At 40.8% G+C, this 23,204-nt stretch overlaps 1 protein-coding gene across 1 annotated transcript; it reads right to left on the bottom strand.

Moving 5' to 3' along the window:
• Window positions 1-861: 861 nt before the first annotated feature.
• LOC119745224 (cytochrome P450 3A24-like) lies at window positions 862-21,539 on the bottom strand. The gene is made up of 13 exons (XM_038221451.1): window positions 21,371-21,539; window positions 20,488-20,581; window positions 18,476-18,528; window positions 16,592-16,688; window positions 12,878-12,994; window positions 12,473-12,561; window positions 11,518-11,669; window positions 11,092-11,222; window positions 10,632-10,757; window positions 10,189-10,409; window positions 9,137-9,274; window positions 1,608-1,770; window positions 862-1,168 (listed from the first exon to the last, which is right to left on the bottom strand). Exons 1-13 carry the CDS (start codon window positions 21,418-21,420, stop codon window positions 1,088-1,090), a joined length of 1,512 nt encoding a protein of 503 aa, XP_038077379.1. The 5' UTR covers window positions 21,421-21,539; the 3' UTR covers window positions 862-1,087.
• Window positions 21,540-23,204: the final 1,665 nt, after the last annotated feature.

Raw genomic sequence — 23,204 nt, 5'->3', positions numbered from 1 at the left:
ATGGCCCCCTTGGCCCCCCCGGATCCGCCCTTGAAAGTAGCTTGATTCTACAATGTTCTAAAATATTATTTGTTTTTATTGAAAATCACGTCAGATTTAGGACGACTGGAAAACAACACCAGTAGAATAAATCTTGCTGCGCGTGCGCACAAATTGCTTTCTTCAATAGGGACGGGATATTTTGAACACTGTACTGACCTCTACTTACCCATAGCATCAAGGAACGTATAGTCTATATTTTTTCGGCGGTTTAAAAAACTAAGAAAATCGGGGGAAAAGTATAGGATATTTGGCTGTCAGGATCAGAAAATTTCATTTGTGGAAGCGCGGGGGGGGGGGGGGGGGGGGGGGGGGGGGGGTGTAACGTTCAGTCTTCGCTTGTACCCCCGCCCTGCGCTGGGATACGCTGATGAGCTTCACATCATCTTGTGAAGTGGGGATGGCATTCTGGGTAATTTATCATGACCTATGTATAAAGCATCTGTCTGCAGCTGTTTAAGACCGCAGTTAGCCAATGCGCGCAAATGCTATCCGAAAACTTTCTCATAGAAACGCACACATTCCACATCGGATGTGATTTGACCCTTCATGAATTTGAAACGGAGCCTGAGCAAGTGACGGGAATTGGAAATTGACAAAACAGACAAGTTTTACGGATTTTCATACATAATTACGCTTTTCAACGAGAAAAATAAACATTTATGATTGGGAATGAAAGAGTGATGACTCAATCTTAACGGCCGTTTCAAACCTTGCAGGGTCGTGGCCGTGATGACTTGCAGGTCATATAATGTCACGCAAAATCTATCAATCAGAGCGTAAATTCATCAGCCTGTCCCAGCGTCCTGTTTGCAGGGCGGGGGTGGGGGGGGGGGAGGGGGAGGGGTACGAGCGAACGTTCAGTCATGATCCCCGGCCATTTGCGCATGCGTACTTGTAACAAGGCTTTGATAATTCCCGAGAATAACAATGTTCAATGCATGCTCCTTACCAGTTTCCCCGTCACAAACTCTGGAGTAATAAACAATAACTATATTACACTTGAAACCGAAAGCAAATTGTTTCTCCAACACCTCAGTCAATTCTTTTATTTGTTTCGTGGGGCCAGTCGCAGCGTCATGCCGTTCTCGGGTAGAATAAGCCCGTGCTTGCCAACTTTCGGAGGAATCTGGGGGAGGGAAAAAAAGAATACGAAATAAAAATGCCGTTAAATGCCAGCTCAAATTCATGAAATCTCACATAAAATATGGATATAGATGTTGTGTTTCATCCTGGGACAGTTTGCGCTGTACAGATTGGGATTTGTGGAAATCTGCCACTTTGGGGCAAGAAGTCAATTTTGACGTATTGCAATATGAGTCAAATATACACCTTGCTCTTTAAAACGTCGCTTTGTTGTTTGAAATTGGGTATTCCAAAGCGATGTTTTTCAATTTTGAAATCAGACTGTCTAAAATGTCACGCAAATTTTGCGTTTTTTCAGAACAAAATGTTGAACGAAGTGTCATTTAAAAAAAAAATGACATGCCTCTGGAGGCGTAAAGGTTTTTACAAAAATCCCACTCGTTTACCAAATACCGACAAAACTTTTATTTCGGGATTCTTACATCTGTCTCCTCGCACGTTTCGAAGCGATACTTCTGCAGCAGACGGACCATGACCAAGGCGATCTCGAGGTTAGCGAACCGGTAGCCGATACACTTACGGGGCCCGCCGCCGAAGGGTATCCACGCCAGAGGGTGGATCTTATCTCGATTCCCCGCTGACCACCTACATCAAATAAAACAAAAACATTGTATACTTTAACTTCATTTGTTTTTTTATAGACTACGTATTTTAACAATGGACGACTAGGTATTGCATGTGAATACTAATATACACTTGAATTTCTATTGGAAGGCTGCATAACGAACTATAATTACACGACCGGCAGACTTTATGACAATTAATGAGGTGCCAACCTTGGCGTAGACTTGACTTGAGTCGGAATTGCTTGAAGTCGGTATCTTAAAAAAAAAGTAGCAACTAGACATATGTTTGTGGACAAACATAGGGCTGTTTCGGTAGCTTTTTGTGACATGTGACATGTGTTCCATCAACGAAGGATGTGTAGTTCTGTTTATAATAAATGGTGGCATATAATATGTGATTCAATTCGCATAGGGCTTTGAATTATGACGTCACATGTCGCGTGATGACGTCATGATGACGTCAAATAAAGTTTCATCTATTACTATAATATTATGGTAAAGAACAACTTAGCCAGAGCAAACATCGTTGAAAGCAGCTCGCGTCTTTCACCAATTTTTAATTTACAAAGCACTTCCGGTTTCAACCAGAAGAAAGGGTCACGTGATTTATTTGCACATATTTAAAAAATGAAGACCCTCGATAATTCTATCAATTCCCGCAAAAGTCATGTTCAGGTCTCGACCACCTATTTTTTTTTACCTATAACACATCCCGGTCTAGCCACATACCAAGTTTCAACCCAATCAGACTTACAGTTCTGTAGATATAGGACTTCATAATATGCACGTAAATTTTCAAAAATCGATAAAAAAAATTAGGTGATGACGTCATCATGACGTCATAGTCTTGGCATAATTTTTGTATAAGGGTCTTCCTTGGCTGTAACATTGATGACGATTCCAGATCGCCAAGTTATAGAAATGGTGGCTTGAAAACGTGTACAAAGTCAATGGGCTAACACGTGTACAAAGTTAACGGGCTTAAAAAAATCCAACTGCAGAAAAATTGCACCTTTAAATTTGTAATTTGCCTTTGAACTGAAACAGTTTTATGAAATATTACTTGATATTCGGACCCTTAGAAATATGTTCAATCGAATGACAGCGCGAGAAAAAATACGATTTCTCTTTCCTTCTCATAGTTATTCTCGGCTGAAGTTCAGAACTACTCAGTAAGATATCAGTGTTGTATAGGAAAAGACCTGTGGAAAATCCCACTGCAGAAAAACTGCACCTTTAAATACGTAGCATAGGGCTTTTCGGCATTATGATTTTTTATTATACGTCCCTGACTATGCGCATGCATGAACATAAAACTGTCGAAGTTAGCCGAAAATCGGCTAAAACGGTCACTGTGATGTGGACAGGATTTGACCTCGGCAACACGTGCTATGCAGGCTGACTGACATACTATGTATGTGCGTAACGTACGTGTATGTACATATAGACGTTCTGTGCATGTTTTAGAGCAGAGGTATTGTCAACCTGAAGTTTTATGCGTGTGCAGGGCATGTCCGAGTTCGCTTATTGCCTCGAAGCTTTGAAATGTGTTAGACCAGGCTACCCTTAAATCGACAATTAAAGTAAAAACTAACATAAAAACTGCCATGGTTGATTTTTCAGGAATTTTCAAATGAAAAAGGGTCTTTTTATTATAACTTCCGGTCTGATGACGTCACTCGCCTAAAACTTCGCACACGTCTTTAGTGGGTCAAGGTCATCATATACACCAATATTTAGGCGATTCCGACAAAATTCGCCACAGACATCTATTCCAAATACATTTTTGCAAATTTTTAACCTGTCGCTGGATGGCGCTCAAAGATTGCATGACGTCATTGGAAGATTATTTGAAAAAAACTTTTGGCCAAGAGACTACACCGTTGAAAGCAAGTTCATATCTATTACCATTTTTAAATAATAAGCCACTTCCGGTTTTGGCCTTTTTCGACCGGAAGCAAGGGTCACGTGATTTCACGCACACTGAATGAAATAAAGACCTCGATCTACTCTACCATTAATTTGCCGGCAACAGAATGCTGCGGACGCGTACGGTTGATTTCTTATGCATTTTTAAATATTAAAAGTGTCACAATTTAATTGCCTATAAATACACACCGGATGACGTCATCATGACGTCATCATTACACAATGTTGTTTGAATTAGGGTCTTTGCTTGGACAAAGATTGGTGCAAATGAATTACTGGCAAAGGGTCAAAAATGCCTTTTGAAAATCAACAATTTTTTCTAAATGTCTGTGTACAAAGTCTATGGGAAAAATTAAATATTCAAAAATCTATAATAAATTACTTGATGACGTCACCATGACGTCACTCTTCGGGACACATCTTTGCTATAAGGACTATGCCTGTGGTAACTTTCAATGATGTATGACAAAGATTAATGTCAAAAGTGGCACTGAGAAAAAACGTGTAGAAAGTCTATGGGATTTTGGCGACATAAAGAAGAAAGAAACTAGAGATCTATGTCTGTTTGCAACAGAACATAGGGTTTTTCCGCATTATGATTTATTTTATCAATATTACGTCCCTGACTATGCATGAACATAAAATCTGTCAAAGTTAGCCGAAAATCGGCTAAAACGGTCACTGTGAACAGGATTTGACCTCAGCAACATGTGCGCCGCGGGCTGACTGACATACGAGATGTACTACGTACGTGCATGTACATGTACACATTGTGGACGTCCTGTGCATGTTTTAAAGCAGAGATATTGTCAACCTGAAGTTTTAAGCGTGCGCAGGGCATGTCCGAGTTTGCTTATTGCCTCGAAGCTTTGACATGTTTTAGACCTACCCTTAAATCGACAATTTAAGTAAAAACTAATTTAAAAACTGCCATGGTTGATTTTTCAGGAATTTTCAAAAGAAAAAGGGTCTTTTCATTATAACTTCCGGTTTGATGACGTCATCTGCCTAAAACTTCTCACACGTCTTAAAGGGGTCAAGGTCATCATATACACTAATATTTAGGCGGTTCCGACAAACTTCGCCACAGACCTCTATTCAAAATACATTTTTGAAAATTTTCAACCTGTCGCTAGAGGGCGCTCGAAGATTGCATGACGTCATCGGTAGATGATTTGAAGAATACTATCGGCCAAGAGACTAACACCGTTAAAAGCAAGTTCATATCTATTACCACTTTTAAATAATAAGCCACTTCCGGTTTTGGCCTTTTTCGACCAGAAGCAAGGGTCACGTGATTTCACGCACAAAGTTTCATGACAGTCAGACCTTTCCTTATATGTGTTTTGAAAAATAGCATTTTTATGTCGTCATGATGACGTCACACATTTTTTTCAAAATGTTGTGCGAATACCTATTACCTAACAGACCTAATACAAAAATATTTTTGAATTTTGTATGTTACGTTCGTGAAATATGGCTAAAAGGTCAAAAACTTCAAATATTCATATAAAATCTCGGGATGACGTCATCATGACGTCACCTTATTTTTTACCTATAACACATCCCAGTCTAGTCACATATTAAGTTTCAACCCAATCAGACTGACAGTTCTGTAGATTTAGGACTTCATAATATGCACGTAAATTTTTAAAAATCAATAAGAAACTAGGTGATGACGTCATCATGACGTCATAGTCTTAGCATAATTTCTGTATGAGGGTCTTCCTTGGCTGTAACTTAACATTGATGACGATTCCAGATCGCCAAGTTATAGAAATGGTGGCTTGAAAACGTGTACAAAGTCAAAACAAATCCCACTGCAGAAAAACTGCACCTTTAAATATGTGATTTGCCTCTGAACTGAAACATTTTTATAAAATATTACTTGATGTTCTGCCTCTTGGGAATATTTTGAATCAAATGACAGCGCAAAAAAAAACACACGATTTTTCTGTCCTTCTCATAGTAATTCTTGGCCGAAGTTCAGAACTACTCAGTAAGATATCAGTGTTGTATAGGAAAAGACTTGTGGAAAATCCCACTGCAGAAAAACTGCACCTTTAAATACGTAACATAGGGCTTTTCGGCATTATGATTTTTTATTATATGTCCCTGACTATGCGCATGCATCAACATAAAATCTGTCAAAGTTAGCCGAAAATCGGCTAAAACGGTCACTGTGATGTGGACAGGATTTGACCTCGGCAACACGTGCTCTGCAGGCTGACTGACATACGATGTATGTGCGTAACGTACGTGTATGTACATATAGACCAGTGTTGGAGCAAAGGCTTTGACCCTCAAGGCCAAGGCCAAGGCCAAGGCTTTGACCCTCAAGGCCAAGGCCAAGGCCAAGGCTTTGACCCTCAAGCCTCGAGGCCAAGGCCAAGGCTTAACCCTCAAGGCCAAGGCCAAGGCCAAGGCCCTGTTTTATGAAATGACCACTGATATAGAACTAATTATAGTCACATGAGTGACACATCATCATGCAAGGGCGGATCCAGAACACAATTTGGGGGGGGGGGGCAAAGAATTTTGGTCCCCCCCCAAAAAAGTGGGTCAAAAAATTACGGCTTGGGCTTCGGGGCCCGCTTAAGGGCCCCGAAAATTTTTTGGATTCGAGATGCTCTGTGGTGCGATTTGAGGCAATTTCTGACCATTTTAACTGATGTTTTTTGAGGAAAAGATGGTGGTGTACTCATTGCCTGCCTTTATTACGACGTCACATAAACAAAAATGGTTTCGTTTTTTTTTTTGGGGGGGGGGCCATGGCCCCTTTTGGCCCCCCTGGATCCGCCCTTATCATCACGAATCGCTCGTTACGAAGAACAACATTTCTTTAATTGCAATCAACATGCTCGCATAGGCCTACACCGTTTTATGACTGCACTGTATCTATTAAAGTATAAGTTCAGGTCTTCAATATGGTTTAACTAAACAAAATAATGATTTACTTCTATATTGACACGCAATTCTCCCAAGTGTAACAAAAGGGGATCCAAGAAACTGATTTGGGAAATGTTTTTTTGCTGGCCCAACATGGTCAGAAATATCAGCATTATCTAAAACAGATACATGCAAATCTATAGCACTTATCAGGGAGACATATACAACCAATCAGATCTATTCCATAGTTATATGCAATTAAAGTGATCATCTCATTAGCCCCACAAGTGTACGGAATATTGTTGCAGCAAATCTACTACAATGGTAACAACATGTGATGCTATAAAAGTGGAAGTGTGCCCAACACACAAATCTATATAGTGCTTCCCTCCTCCATTGTAATACGATTAAAATGGTAACAGCAAAATTTCGAACAGATTTATCTGGAAAATGCAAAAATCTATGGGCCTTGAAGAGCCTTGACTCAAAATTGCAAGGCCCTGAACCCTCAAGGCCAAGGCCAAGGCCAAGGCTTTTGCCCTCAAGCCTCGAGGCCAAGGCCAAGGCCCTAAAATCCAGCCTTAAGGCAGCCTTAAGGCCAAGGCCCAGCATCAAGGCACTACATCACTGATATAGACGTTCTGTGCATGTTTTAGAGCAGAGGTATTGTCAACCTGACGTTTTAAGCGTGCGCAGGGCATGTCCGAGTTCACTTATTGCCTCGAAGCTTTGAAATGTTTTAGACCTACCCTTAAATCGACAATTAAAGTAAAAACTTACATAAAAACTGCCATGGTTGATTTTTCAGGAATTTTCAAATGAAAAAGGGTCTTTTTATTATAACTTCCGGTCTGATAACGTCATTCGCCTAAAACTTCGCACGCGTCTTAAGTGGGTCAAGGTCATCATATACACTAATATTTAGGCGATTCCGACAAACTTCGCCACAGACATCTATTCAAAATACATTTAAAAAAAAATTCAACCTGTCGCTAGAGGGCGCTCGAAGATTGCATGACGTCATTGGTAGATGATTTGAAGAATACTTTTAGCCAAGAGACTAACACCGTTAAAAGCAAGTTCATATCTATTACCATTTTCAAATAATAAGCCACTTTCGGTTTTGGCCTTTTTCGACCGGAAGCAAGGGTCACGTGATTTCACGCACACTAAATGAAATAAAGACCTCAACCTACTCTACCACTTGCCAGCAACAGAATGCTGCGGACGCGTACGGTTGATTTCTTATGCATTTTTAAATATTAAAAGTGTCACAATTTAATTGCCCATAAATACACACCGGATGACGTCATCATGACGTCATCATTACACAATGTTGTTTGAATTAGGGTCTTTGCTTGGACAAAGATTGGTGTAAATGAATGACTGGCAAAGAGTCAAAAATGCCCTTTGAAAATCGACAATTTTTTTAAAATTTCTGTGTACAAAGTCTATGGGAAAAATTAAATATTCAAAAATCTATAATAAATTAGTCGATAACGTCACCATGACGTCAATCTTCGGGACACATCTTTGCTATAGGGACTATGCTTATGCTAAGTTTGAATGATGTATGGCAAAATTAATGCCAAAAGTGGCACCTAGAAAAATCGTGCACAAAGTCAATGGCATTTGAAGTGGAACAAAAAGAAGAAGAAGAAGAAGAAGAAGAAGAAGAAGAAGAAGAAGAAGAAGAAGAAGAAGAGGAAGAAGAAGAAAGAAAAAAAAAACCCAGAACAAAAACGAGGGCTTTTCCGCAACTTTGCGGAAAAGCCAAAAAAAAATGAGAACAAAAACAAAGGCTTTTTCGCGAAATTGCGAAAAAGCCAAAAATGAGAACAAAAAGAAAGTAAAAAAAAATCTTAACGAAAACAATAGCTGTTCCCAATTGAAATTGGGAACAGCTAAAAAATAAAAAAATAAAAATCTTAACGAAAACAAAGGCTGTTTCGGCAAAGTGCCGAAACAGCCAAAAATCACTTAGTTTACGTCTTTCCAGATGCCCGACAAGGTACACTTCAGCGCGCATTCCACTTCAGTGCCGTTTAACAATGCGCACACACTGTAAGTACATTGTACAACACACGTATTTCACGTACATGTGTGTGCATGTATTGCAGAGTGTGTGCATACATGTGGTGCAACAGTAAATGGGTTATGTACTGTAAGGACATAGCCTATGCGATATGCGCTGTGAGTGGATATACTATACATGTATAGGCACAGACCGAACAAATCCACGCTCGAGCAACATTTGCCGATAGACAGGAGCCATTTTGTGTCCAACTCGTGTCTGGTCAAACTTTGGGTGCGTCCGAGTAGCTCACCTGGATCGACTTGAGATTTCAGCTGTCCGGCCGCCACATTAATTTGTCCGTTTCTTGGAATGAACAACGCATGCGCCAGTGTGACGTATTTCCACACTGCTCCACGAGCAGGGTCTGTGGTGGCTGACCCGGGTGAGCCCCGAGAATGACGTCAGAGCTAATCCACGGCACACGGCGCAAACCCGAGTCGATCCGGGTTAGCTACTCGGACACATCCATTAATATTGTTTAATTTCTTACCGTTGGGGATCAAACGTGTACGGATCTGGCCAGATTTCGGGATCATGATGAACAACCCAGACAGGAAATTCCATCATCGTTCCCTTCGGGATTTGGATGCCTTTGATAACGCAATCCTCCCGACAAATTCGGTCAAACCTGGATTAAAAAAAACAAAACAAAACCGGAGCTTGCCTCTTTCAAATAATATTGAGCGTGGAGGTTAGGAACGGGGGAATCATGGGAAGGCTGAGCGAGGCCAACAAGGCCTATACATCCTGCACAACAGAGCCTAATGCAATAAGCATGACCGATTGATCAGAGGTTAGGGTAACAATTGATTTCCAGTTATCTGATCTCGGAGACGTCTTCTTCTTCTTTTTGTTTAATCTGCTTCTTTATTCGTTTTACATGCTATTTTACAGGTTTACTATTACCTCTGTGAATTTATAACCCTCAAGAAAACGAAATGGTAATTTGGCTTGTTGTGATCTAATTTCCCTGCTATCCGGGCTCTTTAAATATTTTTTTTCTCCTGAAAATTTTTCTATTTGTATGTTTTATTTAAACAGTAAACAAGAATTTCTTATTTTGGGGACATTTTCAACTTCATTATTTTTCTGTAATTTCACTAAACTTTTAACCTTATAGGCCCCAAGTCCTTAACCATCATTCAGACAAATGCTGAGCTTTGCTGCTTCATGTTCTGTTTTTGAATTTGACGGTTACCTGACTTATAATCTATGAGATGTTAGAATCGTCTTGTCTAGGAACCAGACTATTTTGTTTGCTTGTACGCCTGCATCACCAATAACCTCATTCCCACGGTGTCGAGCAGTACGCTCCCACCACTACTTGCTTTTTCACCATGGTATTGGATCATTTTGCATGTTCAAAAATCTTGCACAAGTCGTATGCAAATTAGGAGTAGTCTCTGGCATGGCTGTGCTTTAACTCACGGTTAGTGTTTGTATGCGGTGTCTGGAGTAAAACCAAAATCATTTCGAAAACACTCGATTTTATTCAAAGTAAGAATGTTACAATCCTAACCAGTCGGGCATACAAATACGTACTCAATGGCTGGCGGGTATATCCTCATTGATTCGTGTAGGACCATGTCCAGGTATGGTAACTTAGACACGTCTCCATACGTAAGGGAAGTCCTCTCCCCGATGACGTTATCAATCTCATCGATCAGCCGTTCCTGGACCTCCGGGTTGGTCGCCAGAAGGTACGAAGTGAAGCACAAGGCGGTGGTGGTTGTCTCGTAATTACCTATGAAAAAAAGAACGGCCTGTGTACAAAACAATTTCGACTGTCACCTTTTTTTTAATTCAAAAATATTGTAATAAGAATAATCAACAAAGAAATATGTGAGATATCAAAAGGATTTAATCCGATGCTGGCAATACGTGGTTGATTCACACTAACTTATGTGTTTCCGAGAACCTGCTCTTCACGAAATGTAAAAAACAAAAATCCTGAAAAAAAAAGATCATTCATTTGGTTGTTTTACCATGGCAGTGACTTCATCCTCGGTGAGGGCGCGCTTGTAATCCACGTAGACCTTCTCATCCTCGGGCGTGTCCTCGTCCTGGTATTTGTGGGCGTTCATCAGTAGTTGCAAGAAGTCCACGTAGTCCTTGGATTTGTAAAAGGGTGTGGTTAATTTAAAAAAAGATAAATGGGTTTAAACTTCATTCGAGTCAAGCAACTCAGCAAGAAAGTCACTGTGAAGGATTAGTTTTGTTGTTCAGAGGTTGGTAATGTTTGCAGAGTCAAAAAACATAAGACTGTGGTTAGTTAGTGGTACCAATACATGGTAAATCTTTATATCTGGCTAACTCTAATGTCCAAGAATCTTGGGAGATTTCAGAAATGGCACGTGATAATGTCCTCACTCGGTTCGAATCATCAGTGCCGTAAAACGCGCCGCACTGACTTAGTTAATCGCCTGGCCAAAATGGTCGACTCACCTTCTGGTTAGGGTCCGCCCTGCGTTCGTGAATAATATCCACGACAATACTCTTGAAGAAATTGACGGATTTCATCGGATGTAAGGAGAATCCTAACCAACGGAGGACTGGCTCCATCCAGGGCATCATCACTGCGGATAATCAAAAACCCATGAAAACAAGATTGTCAACTACCAACCGGCTCTGTTTGCATATAATATTTCTGAATTTGACATACAATTCGTGGCTGGCAGGTTACAAATTTAGATTATAAGATCAAGGGGTATACTAATCGAGATTTTAACCGGAAACTAGATTTTCGACCCGAGCCCCGACAAACTATCTTCCCTGTGGCTGCCTAAACCAACAAGATGCCGTTCCAATCTTTCTCAATCGTAGACAGAGTGAAGAAGGAATTGGGGATCAATTATTGGCTGTAAAACTTACGGGTGATCGCCCAAGTAGTCTGCTGCTCCTTGAATCCTTGGAAAAATAATTCGGCCATGTCAATGAAGGTGGTGTCGTCCAGATTCTGTGAGTCTATCTCTGTAGCGTATGCGCACAGGGTGCCAGACTCGATTACAAAACTGCCCAGCATTCTGTATTTAACACAACAAAATGATATCACAGTGTTTATCATACACATGAAACGCTCGGTGCAACCTATATGATTGGCCTATATGCCTTGTTTTTCGATGCCTTGTTTTTTTATGTATTCAAAAAGTGCCCGTCTGACTATTTTTGAAATAATAGGAAAACCGTGAAGTAAATTTTGAAACTTTTTAATTGTGCAGATACTCCTTATCCTTGGCCTAAACCCCTGTGAGTTTCATTTAATTTCCGTCACGCATTACTACTCAATTGCCAATTGATCACAGCAACATTTTTTGGACACTGTGACCAAGTTCCTTGCCTTATTGAATTTCAGTGCTGTGTTATGTTAGCTGTGTAAAATCCTGCATTTTGTAAAAAAGACTGCGGTTGGGTTGGAATCATTGGCCTGGCTAACAGTCATCATGGCAAGACATCAGTTGAATGCTCTTGGGAAAGTTATTCCAATCCCAAATCACATCAGCCTTTTTTTCATAACATGCAGGATTTTAAACAGCTCACATAACACAACACTGAAATTGATTAAGTCAAGGAACTTGGTCACAGTGACCAAACACGATATCGAGAACAATACTATGTGCAGTGAGGCATGAAGGAAATTAAATGAAACTAGGGGTTTAGGCCAAGGACATGTAGTATCTACGCATTCAAATATTTTCAAAATTGACTTCATGGTTTTAAAGGCCTAGTAATTTCAAAACTAGTTTTCGGGACATACTGAAGTGTTAAAACCAGCTTCATAAACAGACCCGCACATGCATATTTGATATCACGGCAACAAAATACTCACTTGGAAATCTCAATACTCTTTCCTTCGCTACAAAGCTTGTTCACGTTCTTCATGAGCATCTCCGACCGGTTCACGATCAAACCCACCATCTAAACGATGTAATAAAGTTAATGGTTAAAAAGATCATTCGGGTGTAGATTCTAGACTACGATTTGGAATATCATCATAAGCTACAGCCCATACCAAAGCCAGGCACATATCCCGGCTAAAAAAAGTTTATTCTTCACTCTAATTACTGGTACGTAATAAAAGTAACAGCGGCAGTTTGGTTAAGAAATTTTAAAATAAGGGAAACTGCAACAAACTCTGACATTTTGACACTGTGACTGAGTTCTTGAATGTGTGGGCTTCAGTTAAATGCCATGTTTGTTTAATGATTTGTGGAACTGCCTGGTTTGGACCAACCTTTTGCATTTTGGTTTTACTGAAGGTCGATGCTACCATACTTCGCATTAGTTTCCAGCGCTCATTTTTCAAACTCAGAAGATCGTTTTTAAAGAGCTTCGGCCGGAGCGGAAATTCCTGTCGGAAGAAAAAGATGACAAAATTGTAATATTTAGGTTTTTGAAATGTACAATGTCTATTAGTTTTCTGGCAAGCATGGGTTAAAGCGCCACCTCTGCCACCACAAACTCGTCCAGACAGTTCACCAGCTGATCAGCTGGCCAGTCAGATATTAACAAACCAGCCGGCGAGAAAGCCAGCCGGTCACTCAGTCAGCCAACCATAGCCAGCCGGGGGGGGGGGGGGCAGTCAGACAGCCAGCCAACTAGTGGGGGAGTCAGCCGGCTTGCCAGCCAGCCAGCTTACAAACTAGCCAACCAGCCAGCTAGCCAGCCAACCAACCGACAGGCTGACCAGCCGAGAATATTGCAGGCCGATAGCTAGCTTGCCAGCCAACCAACCAGCCAGCACGCCAATCAACCGATTTAGCTAGCCAGACAGCCGATCAACCAGCCAGCAAGCCAAACAGCCAGCTAATAGGGGAGATAGCCAGCCAGATAAGTCATACCGCCAAGCCGACGAGCCATCCATCCAGCCAGCCAGCCAGCTAGCCAACCAGCCAATCTGCCAACCAGCCAGGCATGCAGTCAGCCAACCAGCTAGCAAGCCAGATAGCCAACCGGCAAGCCGGCCAGCGAACATACAGAAAAACCAGCCAATTAGCTAGCTAACTAGCCAGCTTACCAGTCAACCAGCTTCGCTTTATTTACCAAAACACGTACACATTGGTTTTGGCTTATTTATTGTTGTTGAAAAGTGTAGGATGATCATTGTTGCCTTATATTACTAGAAAAAAAGAAGCCACAGGGTGAGTCAAAAAAGCGGAACCCAACCCCTACCCCCCAAAAAATATTTCATATTAAAAAAAAAGTATGTAGCAGCAAAGATAACAATGACTGGGAAGCCAATTTCATAAACTACTTTTAGATAAAAATACTGAAATTGCTCAATTTAAACGCAAAGAAGACTTTTTTTGTGTATTCTGACTGTTTGGAACAACAAAGAAAATGGCACAAAATACTTGCTTCAACGACTGTATTACACAATATCTTTATTAACAATCCTGGTTGGGCAAACAGTGTGTTTTATAAAATCCCTGATTTTTTAAAAGACGGACCTTCAAAGGGACTTTGTTGAATATTTTTAACTTTTAAACTGAGGTTTTATCGCTGGTGATGTGTGAAGACAATTGTGACGACGATTCTTGAAATCGCATGTTTCGACGAAAGGGGTTTTAGGGTCATTGTGTTTCAATGGTTATATCCTTTGAACGGATGGAGCAATTTCAGTATTTTATTCATCTAAAGTAGCTTATGAGATTGACTTGCCAGACACTATTATTGTTGGTGCTACATATTTGTTTAAATATGAAATATAGTTTTGGGGGTTTGGGTTCCGCTTTTTTTGACTCACCTTGTATTTTCAGCCTTCCCTCGCAAATTAATACGTTAAAAATCATCAGAGCGTCACGGAGTTCCGGATGGGTACACACCGGTAAATCGGTCCGCCAAGCTCATGAATAAAAGTTATACCCTCAAAATATTCTATATTAGAGAGTTCTGAGCGCCGTAAAATTGGGGAATTGAAGAGATATGGTAGTGAACCTCTGGCCCGGACTTGGGGCTTCCAATTCTGAGCATGTTGGATGCTATTGGGCTCGAAAGTGGCGCTATTTTGCCATGTTGTGGAGGGATCGTTTTTCAAGATGGCTACTTTTCCGCTTTGGGGAAAATAGGGGTCGTCTTCTTTGCGTGAAAATATCTCGAAAAGTCAATGGTCAACCCACCATAAATTGAAAAGAAATTGAAAGATGACACATTGATCATCATTTTTCTGTGCAGCTTGAATACCTGTGAGAGTTTTGAGTATTTTTAAAAGAATTTTGAAGTACGGGCATTTAGCACTAGTGTCTATGGGAGTTTATTTGCAGGTATGCACCCTATAAAGAATCACAAAGATGGCCGTTTCGCGCATGCGCTGTGCCGCGGCAGTGGTCTTTTCAGTGGGCGGAACCTACGGGGAGGGGGAAAAAGTGTTTTAAAGGTATTAACAAGGGTTTTTTTCCGTAACGGATGCTTCCAAATCATAAGGGAGCAGTAGGCTATCACCCGATTACAACAATTGATAGTTGAAAAGGGGGGGGGGCATTTTGAGCTTTAAAGTAGCTGGAACTCAATTTATTGTCGCTGGGGGCGCTCTACAGCTTAGCAGGGGCAAAACAATCACTATTTTCGGGGTTAATATCGACCTCGGATAATATTTTTCTTTCATTTTTTTTTTCAAAATATTGACTTTGGAGATTTTCTGCTTGTCCTGAATGTGATTTTGTGTTAAAATTTAAAAGTTGCCTGCTATTATAGGGTACACACCGGTAAATCGATCCGCCAAGCTCATGAATAAAAGTTATACCCTCAAAATATTCTATATTAGAGAGTTCTGAGCGCCGTAAAATTGGGGAATTGAAGAGATATGGTAGTGAACCTCTGGCCCGGACTTGGGGCTTCCAATTCTGAGCATTTTGGATGCAATTGGGCTCGAAAGTGGCGCTATTTTGCCATGTTGTGGAGGGATCGTTTTTCAAGATGGCTACTTTTCCGCTTTGGGGAAAATAGGGGTCGTCTTCTTTGCGTGAAAATATCTCGAAAAGTCAATGGTCAACCCACCATAAATTGAAAAGAAATTGAAAGATGACACATTGATCATCATTTTTCTGTGCAGCTTGAATACCTGTGAGAGTTTTGAGTATTTTTAAAAGAATTTTGAAGTACGGGCATTTAGCACTAGTGTCTATGGGAGTTTATTTGCAGGTATGCACCCTATAAAGAATCACAAAGATGGCCGTTTCGCGCATGCGCTGTGCCGCGGCAGTGGTCTTTTCAGTGGGCGGAACCTACGGGGAGGGGGAAAAAGTATTTTAAAGGTATTAACAAGGTTTTTTTTCCGTAACGGATGCTTCCAAATCATAAGGGAGCAGTAGGCTATCACCCGATTACAACAATTGATGGAGTGTTACACAATGGGACTCAAGCACCGGAACCATGTTTAATACTCTGGGCAGCGAGATGAAGCTAATTAGAAATCAAAGTGGATTCGGTCCAGATTTGTCATTTTTATAAGGGTATGCCTTCAATTCCAAAACCCGGGACAACTTTGTAGTATTGTTTTCATACGGACGCCCTTCGTTAAAAAAAGATGTCGTTTTCAACCCGCACATTTTCAATGAGTGAACGTGGCCTACGTGTGCAGTTCATTCAATATGTTGACAAAAGCCAGAGACAGGATGACGTCACGCTTTATTTGTGTGCTTTCCTATGGGGGCCAGGTGGGGACGATCGTTGAAAGTTCCAATCTCCCTAGTAAAGCGTACACGTATATACACAAAGCGTGACGTCATCATCACGGCTCAGGTCTATTCGCGCAGACCTACGTTGACTGGTTCCCGGTCCCCTCACTGGTCTTCAAGTAAATGGGCGGGAACCAGTCTAAAAATGAGACCTCCCTCCGTTCCACTGGTTCCTCTACGCAATAATCACGCACTAGATTGATTGCATACCAGGGAGTGAAGTACCGGACATTGACAGAGAATTTGCATTTTCTGTGTCCTAATGTACTTACTTGGCGATTGCAGAACTTGTTGTATTGCTTGATGAGTACCTCTTGCATGATATCCAGGTCGGATGTAATAATGGCCTTCCTAGCACCCTCAAACACACTGTTGAGAGGGAAAAACGGAAATGAACGGTACAAATATGATCATAGCACTGACTCTACTAATGCGCAGTTTGTGTGGTGATGATTTTCGATTTTCTCTGAATTCGAAAGTGTCCCTGGCAACTATCAATAAAGAGAGGCACTGATAAAAGTCAGTTATCCGATAGCCATGAGTTCAATTGTCATCAATGAGCGAAAATTAATGTAAACATCGTTTCAAATGAATATATATACTGCGCATGCGCAGAGGTGATCCCATCAACGGATTTACATGAAAACTAGCTACTGGTCTCCTTATTACAGGAGCGGGCCCGGAACCAGTCTATCCAGACCTTACGGTCGATAGAGAGGGGTGGGAATGCCCCCACCTTAGTATGCCACTTGCACTGGTAATTTCTCTGGGCTCTTAAAATAAAGTAATTGCACATGCGCCTTGGAGATACGCGTGCAGTGATCACTGTTCGCTCGTACCCCCCGCCCTGCAAACAGGACGCTGGGATACTCTGATGAGCTTCAGAGAATCTTGTGAAGGAAGTGGCCTATGATCTATGTATAAAGCATCTGGCTGCAGCTGTTCAAGACCGCAGTTAGACAATGTGTGCAAATACTATCCGAAAACTTCCCATAGAATTGCACACATTCCATACCGGATGTGATTTCTGTTTCATTGCGGACCATGTGGACAAAATTTTGAGCGTCGCATAATGCAATCCGACCGTTCGTGATTCGAAACGGAGCCTGAGCGAGTGACGCGAATTGTAAATTTACAACACAGATAAGTTTTACAGAATTTCCTACATTATTACGCTTTTCAACGACAAAAAAACTTCTCTTAACTGAAGTAAAAGAGTAATGAATCAGTCTTAACGGCCGTTTCAAACCTTGCAGAGTCATGACCTTGATGACGCACAGGTCACTGGTCACGCAAAATCCAACCAATCAGAGCGTGAATTCATCAGAGTATCCCAGCGTCCTGTTTGCAGGGCGGGGGGTACGAGCGAATGATCACTGTGGCAAACTTCCCACAATGCTTTTTTGTTTCCTATACCCATTTCTTTTGTCATGTGAAAGAGATCAGCGTAAACCGTGCATGTAGCGCTTTTGGATACAGCGTCGGGAGGAGCCATCCTCTGATACGTTCCCATTGAAATACGTACGGCATCAGGTAGTTTGAGGGGGAAAATGCCAATAATGCCAAATATTTAGGCTACATGACGAAATAAACGAAATTGATGCGGCAACGCGGGTTTTTTTTTTGGTCGGCTTTTTATTTCAAGCTTGGATTGTACAGACAAGGTGGGTACTATTTTGCATTTGTTGTGTCCTCATATACATTGGTGTCCTCCATCATTTGCCTTGGTGCCCTCCATCACTTGCCTTTGTGCAATTTCCCCATTCCTTGGTGCTCCTTGGTACAAACATTTGAGGTGGTGCAGCAAGATCGCTGTTTTAGCTAAAAACGCGGAAAATTTGAAGAAGAAAAAAAGATTCACGCGCATGATGAAAATCGACGCACGCGCTGACCAGAGACCGACTATTTTTTTTGCGGGGGGGGGGGGGGGGCTTAAGCTCTGTATTTGCACTCTATGCCATTCCATATCACGTTTAACCACCCACACTACCGGAAATCGCAAGATGTATGCAAATACCTGGTTTGCCATAAAAAGGTGTTGTGTACATTGGTCTAGATATACAGCGTTTTGAAAGTAAGAGAGACAAATAAATCGATCATCACTGACAAGACGAATTGATACACGCTAGCTACAGGACACGGTGACAAAAACCTACCCGAATGTTTTCCCGTACTGCTTGGTCCATTCTTCATGTGCTACATGCATACCCTGGAACAAAAAAAAAACAGATCATAAAGTCCAGAAATCGTTTTAGCCGCCTGGGCCTACAATGCAATGAGATTTAATGACTTGTGATCTGTTTTCAGGGCATGGATCAAATGATCAAAATCATATTTTGAGGTGATGGTCAGACGGGGTTTTAAATGGGCTTTTCAGTTACGCCACTAACCCCATGTCCCAACCCCTCCCATAAGAAACGCGATTTGTGGGGGTGGTGGAGGGTGTGGGATATCATTTCCAAATGGTTTTTGGAAAGTACCCGCTGAGCCATGTATGTTATACTTTGCCCGGCACTGTGGATTATATAAAGTGTGTTGACTTTGCTCCTTTCAGCGAGTTGATGTTATACAAATATTGAATGTTTGTGAGTGCAATGGTAAGAATAATTTCATGAGGTGACAGATGTAATGTTCCATTGCACGAGGCGAAGCCGTGTGGAATGTAACATTCCATCTGTCACCGAATGAATTTATTTTTCCCTTGCACGAATGTGAAACATTCATATTTTGTTCAACACAACACCTGAATATATTGTATAACATCGAATTGGCCTTATGCACGAGTTGGCCTTTTTGGCGAGTTCCCTAAATGTATTTCATTCATTGTTAACTGTTGAATGGGATGGCGCCAGACTATTAATGCAGGCATAAAATGCAGCCTTATTTTTCTATCATTTTTTTTTAATGTTTAATTACAAAGTTTTAACTATTCATTGAAGCAGACTGGGACGAATTAGTAATTAACTTCAATTCATTTCCACTGGCAAGTTCTAAAAGTTCAGAGTTTGCCTCACTTTCAATTCAATATGGCCGACTCGTGCAAAAGGCCCATAACAGACACAGGATTGGTAAAAAAAAAAGCTGATAGGTTGAAGTGTTTTGGCTGGTAGTGTTTTTTTTTATGGACATTATGCGCGGCAGCCATTGTTGTTACTGCATTCACTGTTAAAGGATACCATGTGAGAAAATCGCAATATATAAGGTTGCGAGTGTAGGCCTATACAGTGACAGCTTGGATGTGTATTCAGGGTGAGACCAAAAGAAAGTTACAGATTTTTTTTTTAATATGTGTCTCGCTCCATTTCACAACAATAAGACTAGTGACTAGTAGGCTAACCTGTGAAAATTTCACGTACTTTGTATACTCTATTCCCAAGTTATATCTATTTTAATAAAAAAAAACATTCACAAAATTCAGCTGTCAACCATCACTGATCATTCTTTTATACCGTTCTACGAATTGATGAATGAATACCCATTAAATAGAGTGAAACATGGACGTTTTCCCACCTTTATGAATGAACGAAAACTTGCAAAGGAAAACAGACAAAAATCGCCACGAATATTTCGCAATATGTCTTACTTTTTCATACTTAAAACACACTATTTGACAGTACAAATAATGTTTCAGTCTTGACTCTAATGATTAAAAGTTAAGTTATTTGAACTTAACTTAACTCGAAAAAAATCTTTTTAAAAATTGCAAGAGTAGTGTTATTCTGCCAATTTGAATACATTCACCAAAATCACTGTTGTCCACTAGTGTGGTATTTTTTTGTCTTCAAATCAAGCTCCGGAGCTCAGTCAAGCGGATGGGATAAAGCCGTCCGTGGACAAACAGGTTTGGCACGTGAACTTTGTAAACTACCTTATCTCAGAGATAAAATATTCATGTGCGAAAATGTTTTCGTCACGTATGTTTAAAGATCAGAATTTATTACCATTAAATTGAATTTTTGAAATATGCTCGACAAGTAGGTGGAAATTGCTGTCAAAAGTGGGGATCCTTCTTTTTGTACCACCACTGCAGATTTCGGAAAATGTTGACTGTAAATCAGGATAGTGGGGATTTCATTCAAGTGATAACTTTGTTGGATGTCATTGTTATGTCCTTGCCGAGGTTTGCTTTTGTTCTGGTGATTGGAAGACAGAGATCAATTCAGCTTACCTTGCCGTACGAAAGCATATTACCAACGATCGGTAGGGGAGGCGGGCCGGACAGCCCCAACGTCTTGAAATAGGTTCGTCTCTTGTACCAGCTCCTAAGAGAATATCATCGGAGGCAAAGGAAAAGAAATGTAGGGTTTCGTTTTCTCTTCTGCATCTTCAAGTCATGTTTAACATAAAGCGGTAGAATTTTAATAGAACCAACCATTTAAACTACATTTTGACATCATCTCCTTGTGGACAAAATCAAACAAAAATCACCCAAGTGAAAGGTACGCAGCTAAGCCCGTTCGGAGCATAAACGTGCACAGTTTTTCTTTAAATTATACATGTATGTCCCTTAAAAAGTGTCATTTGACTATTTTTGAAATAGCTACAAAACCATGATGTCAATTTTGAAAATTTTTGATTGTGAAAAAACTGAGGTGGTTTGGAATTGGAATCAGTTGCCCCTGAGCGTTAAACTGAGTAGGCATTGTCATGATGACTGATAGCCAGGCATATGATTCAAATCCCAACCGCAGCCCTTTTCACAGCATGCAGGATTTTACACAGCTTACATGACACTGCACTGAAAGTCATTAAGGCAAGGAACTTGTTGGTCACAGTGTCCAAAAATGTTGTTGTGATCAATTGACAATTGTGTAGTGATACATGACTGAAATTAGATGAAACTCACAGGGGTTCAGGCCAAGGATAAGGAGTATCTGCACAATAAAAAAAACATTTTAAAATTGACTTCATAGTTTTGTAGATATTTCAAAACAAATAGTCAGACGGACACTTTTTGGGGGACATACTTTATAGTTGTTGAAAACATTCCAAGCAACGTGGAACCCAAAATATTTAAAATTAAGCGAAAAAAAATGGTCTATGTTACTCACCATGCGAACAGCCCAACAATCAGCGCGATCAGAACAAGCGTGATGGACATGACGAGGTTTGAGCTCGTACACCTACCGGAGATACAAGCACGTTGGACCGGAGGCAGCGACTAAACTGAAGAGGTCCAGAGAAACGTGTGGTCCTTTAATCACTGAGGAAGGCCCAAAACCCCCCTGCCTCTTAATCACAATGAAGTTCAATATTGTTATTGATCTACTTTGTACCAGCATATCTTTAAGGCGGACATGTGCAAAAAGTATACCCGCAAAAATAACCATGATGTAAGGCGAATTGAAACCGCTCTCTGTTCTATTTATAATGCAGGTACGTACAGTTGTAAACTTAAAGAGTTTGAGAATTTCCAATGTTGTCTTACGAAAGCTCTGAAAATATCAGAATCAATGAACGTTTTAATGGCTGATTCGATTGTATGGAGTGAAGGGTAAGGAACTTACACACAGAAATCTCTATGGAGCGCTTGAAAATGCACTTACGTTACAGTGATAACATTTATGAGTTTGAGGGTTCCAGTTTGAAGGTCCTATTGAAAGGAAACCACCTCTATGATGAATAAATATTCTATTAAATTCCAGAGAAAAAAATGATGAGAATCACAATTTTATCGACAAAAGGGCGCAGGTACCCCGAATCAAAGGGTGGTCGCTATCTGCTCCTTGCAGCAGGGCATCGACTTAATCATTGGAAAGAAACACACACACAAAACAACTACAACACAAAAGCAACAAATATTGCTCAAAATCTTTAGGATGCCTACCAAACTTCAACAATCGGATAAAACAGAAACACATTCACAATTTTGGGGTCTCGTAACTGGATTCCGCTTGCACACTTCTAGAACCACGTGCAGAAATTCACTGGGTATTATAGTAGTCATTTCCAGGTTCGGATTAAGTGTTTCGTATACCCTTTAGGCACCAGTGTTTCGTAGGCCCTACTCTGCCCTAAGCACCAGCACTAATTTCATGATGTACTAAACAAGACGGGTAAAATAGCTCTAAAAGCACATTGGCACACTGTGGTATTTTTAGTAGGCCCTCAAATTTTTCGTAAAGGCCCACAAATTTTTCGTAGGGCCTAGGCACAGTGCATACTGTGCCTTTTGGATAGACTGGGCCTGGTCATTTCTTCACTTTTTTTTGTCCATGAACTCGGCAAAATGAATGTTCCTATGTGTTTCCCTCATGTAATTGTATATATATACTTATGGCAAAAAAACAACAACCGAAGTTGCCGGTACCATTCAATGCTCTAGAAAAAAACACCAGTAAATGGTTGGCCACGACTCATTACAATCCTCTACCGGCAAGTAAACCTGTTGATCCCATCCAACACCGTCTTCCGAGGGATAAAATCCATCCGCCAATGAACAGAGGAATTTCAAATTAGCATCGAAATCGAGGCTCTCTGTGCTAAGCCATTGTATGAAGTGAGGACCTTTTGGGGGTTTTAAATCCTCTCAACAAAAGAGAGCGCGGGAGACCTCAGTTTCCTTGCCAATTTGAGATTTGAGTACATTGTACTCGTAAATACAGCCATCATGTATAGTTTTTGGGCCCCGACAGGAGCTTCTATACATGTCACTTGGTGGTCGGTCGGTCTGTCTATCTGACCAAAATTGACCGTCGGCGTCGCATTTTTCGGCGTCGCATTTTTTAAGCTCCGGCAGGGATAATTTTGATCGATTTCATGCAAAACTATTAAACTTCCATGCAAGACTTCCTGTAACACGGTCAGAGCTTATTGTGCGTGCACTCGCACTTGCGCTGTATAACATCTTCCTCGAACAAGATGGACGCCATTTTGTGTAGTGGT

Source organism: Patiria miniata, unplaced genomic scaffold (assembly GCF_015706575.1).
Source record: "Patiria miniata isolate m_02_andy unplaced genomic scaffold, ASM1570657v1 HiC_scaffold_12, whole genome shotgun sequence".
NCBI classification, from domain to species: domain Eukaryota; kingdom Metazoa; phylum Echinodermata; class Asteroidea; order Valvatida; family Asterinidae; genus Patiria; species Patiria miniata.
This window is presented reverse-complemented; position numbering and strand designations above follow the sequence as displayed.

Coding starts and splice junctions, on each gene's coding strand:
- LOC119745224 (XM_038221451.1), bottom strand. CDS start 21,420: ATGTCCATCACGCTTGTTCTGATCGCGCTGATTGTTGGGCTGTTCGCA. Junction 18,529..20,487: donor ATATGCTTTCGTACGGCAAG/GTAAGCTGAATT, acceptor TTTTTGTTCCAG/GGTATGCATGTAGCACATGA. Junction 12,995..16,591: donor ACAAGTTCTGCAATCGCCAA/GTAAGTACATTA, acceptor TTCTTCCGACAG/GAATTTCCGCTCCGGCCGAA.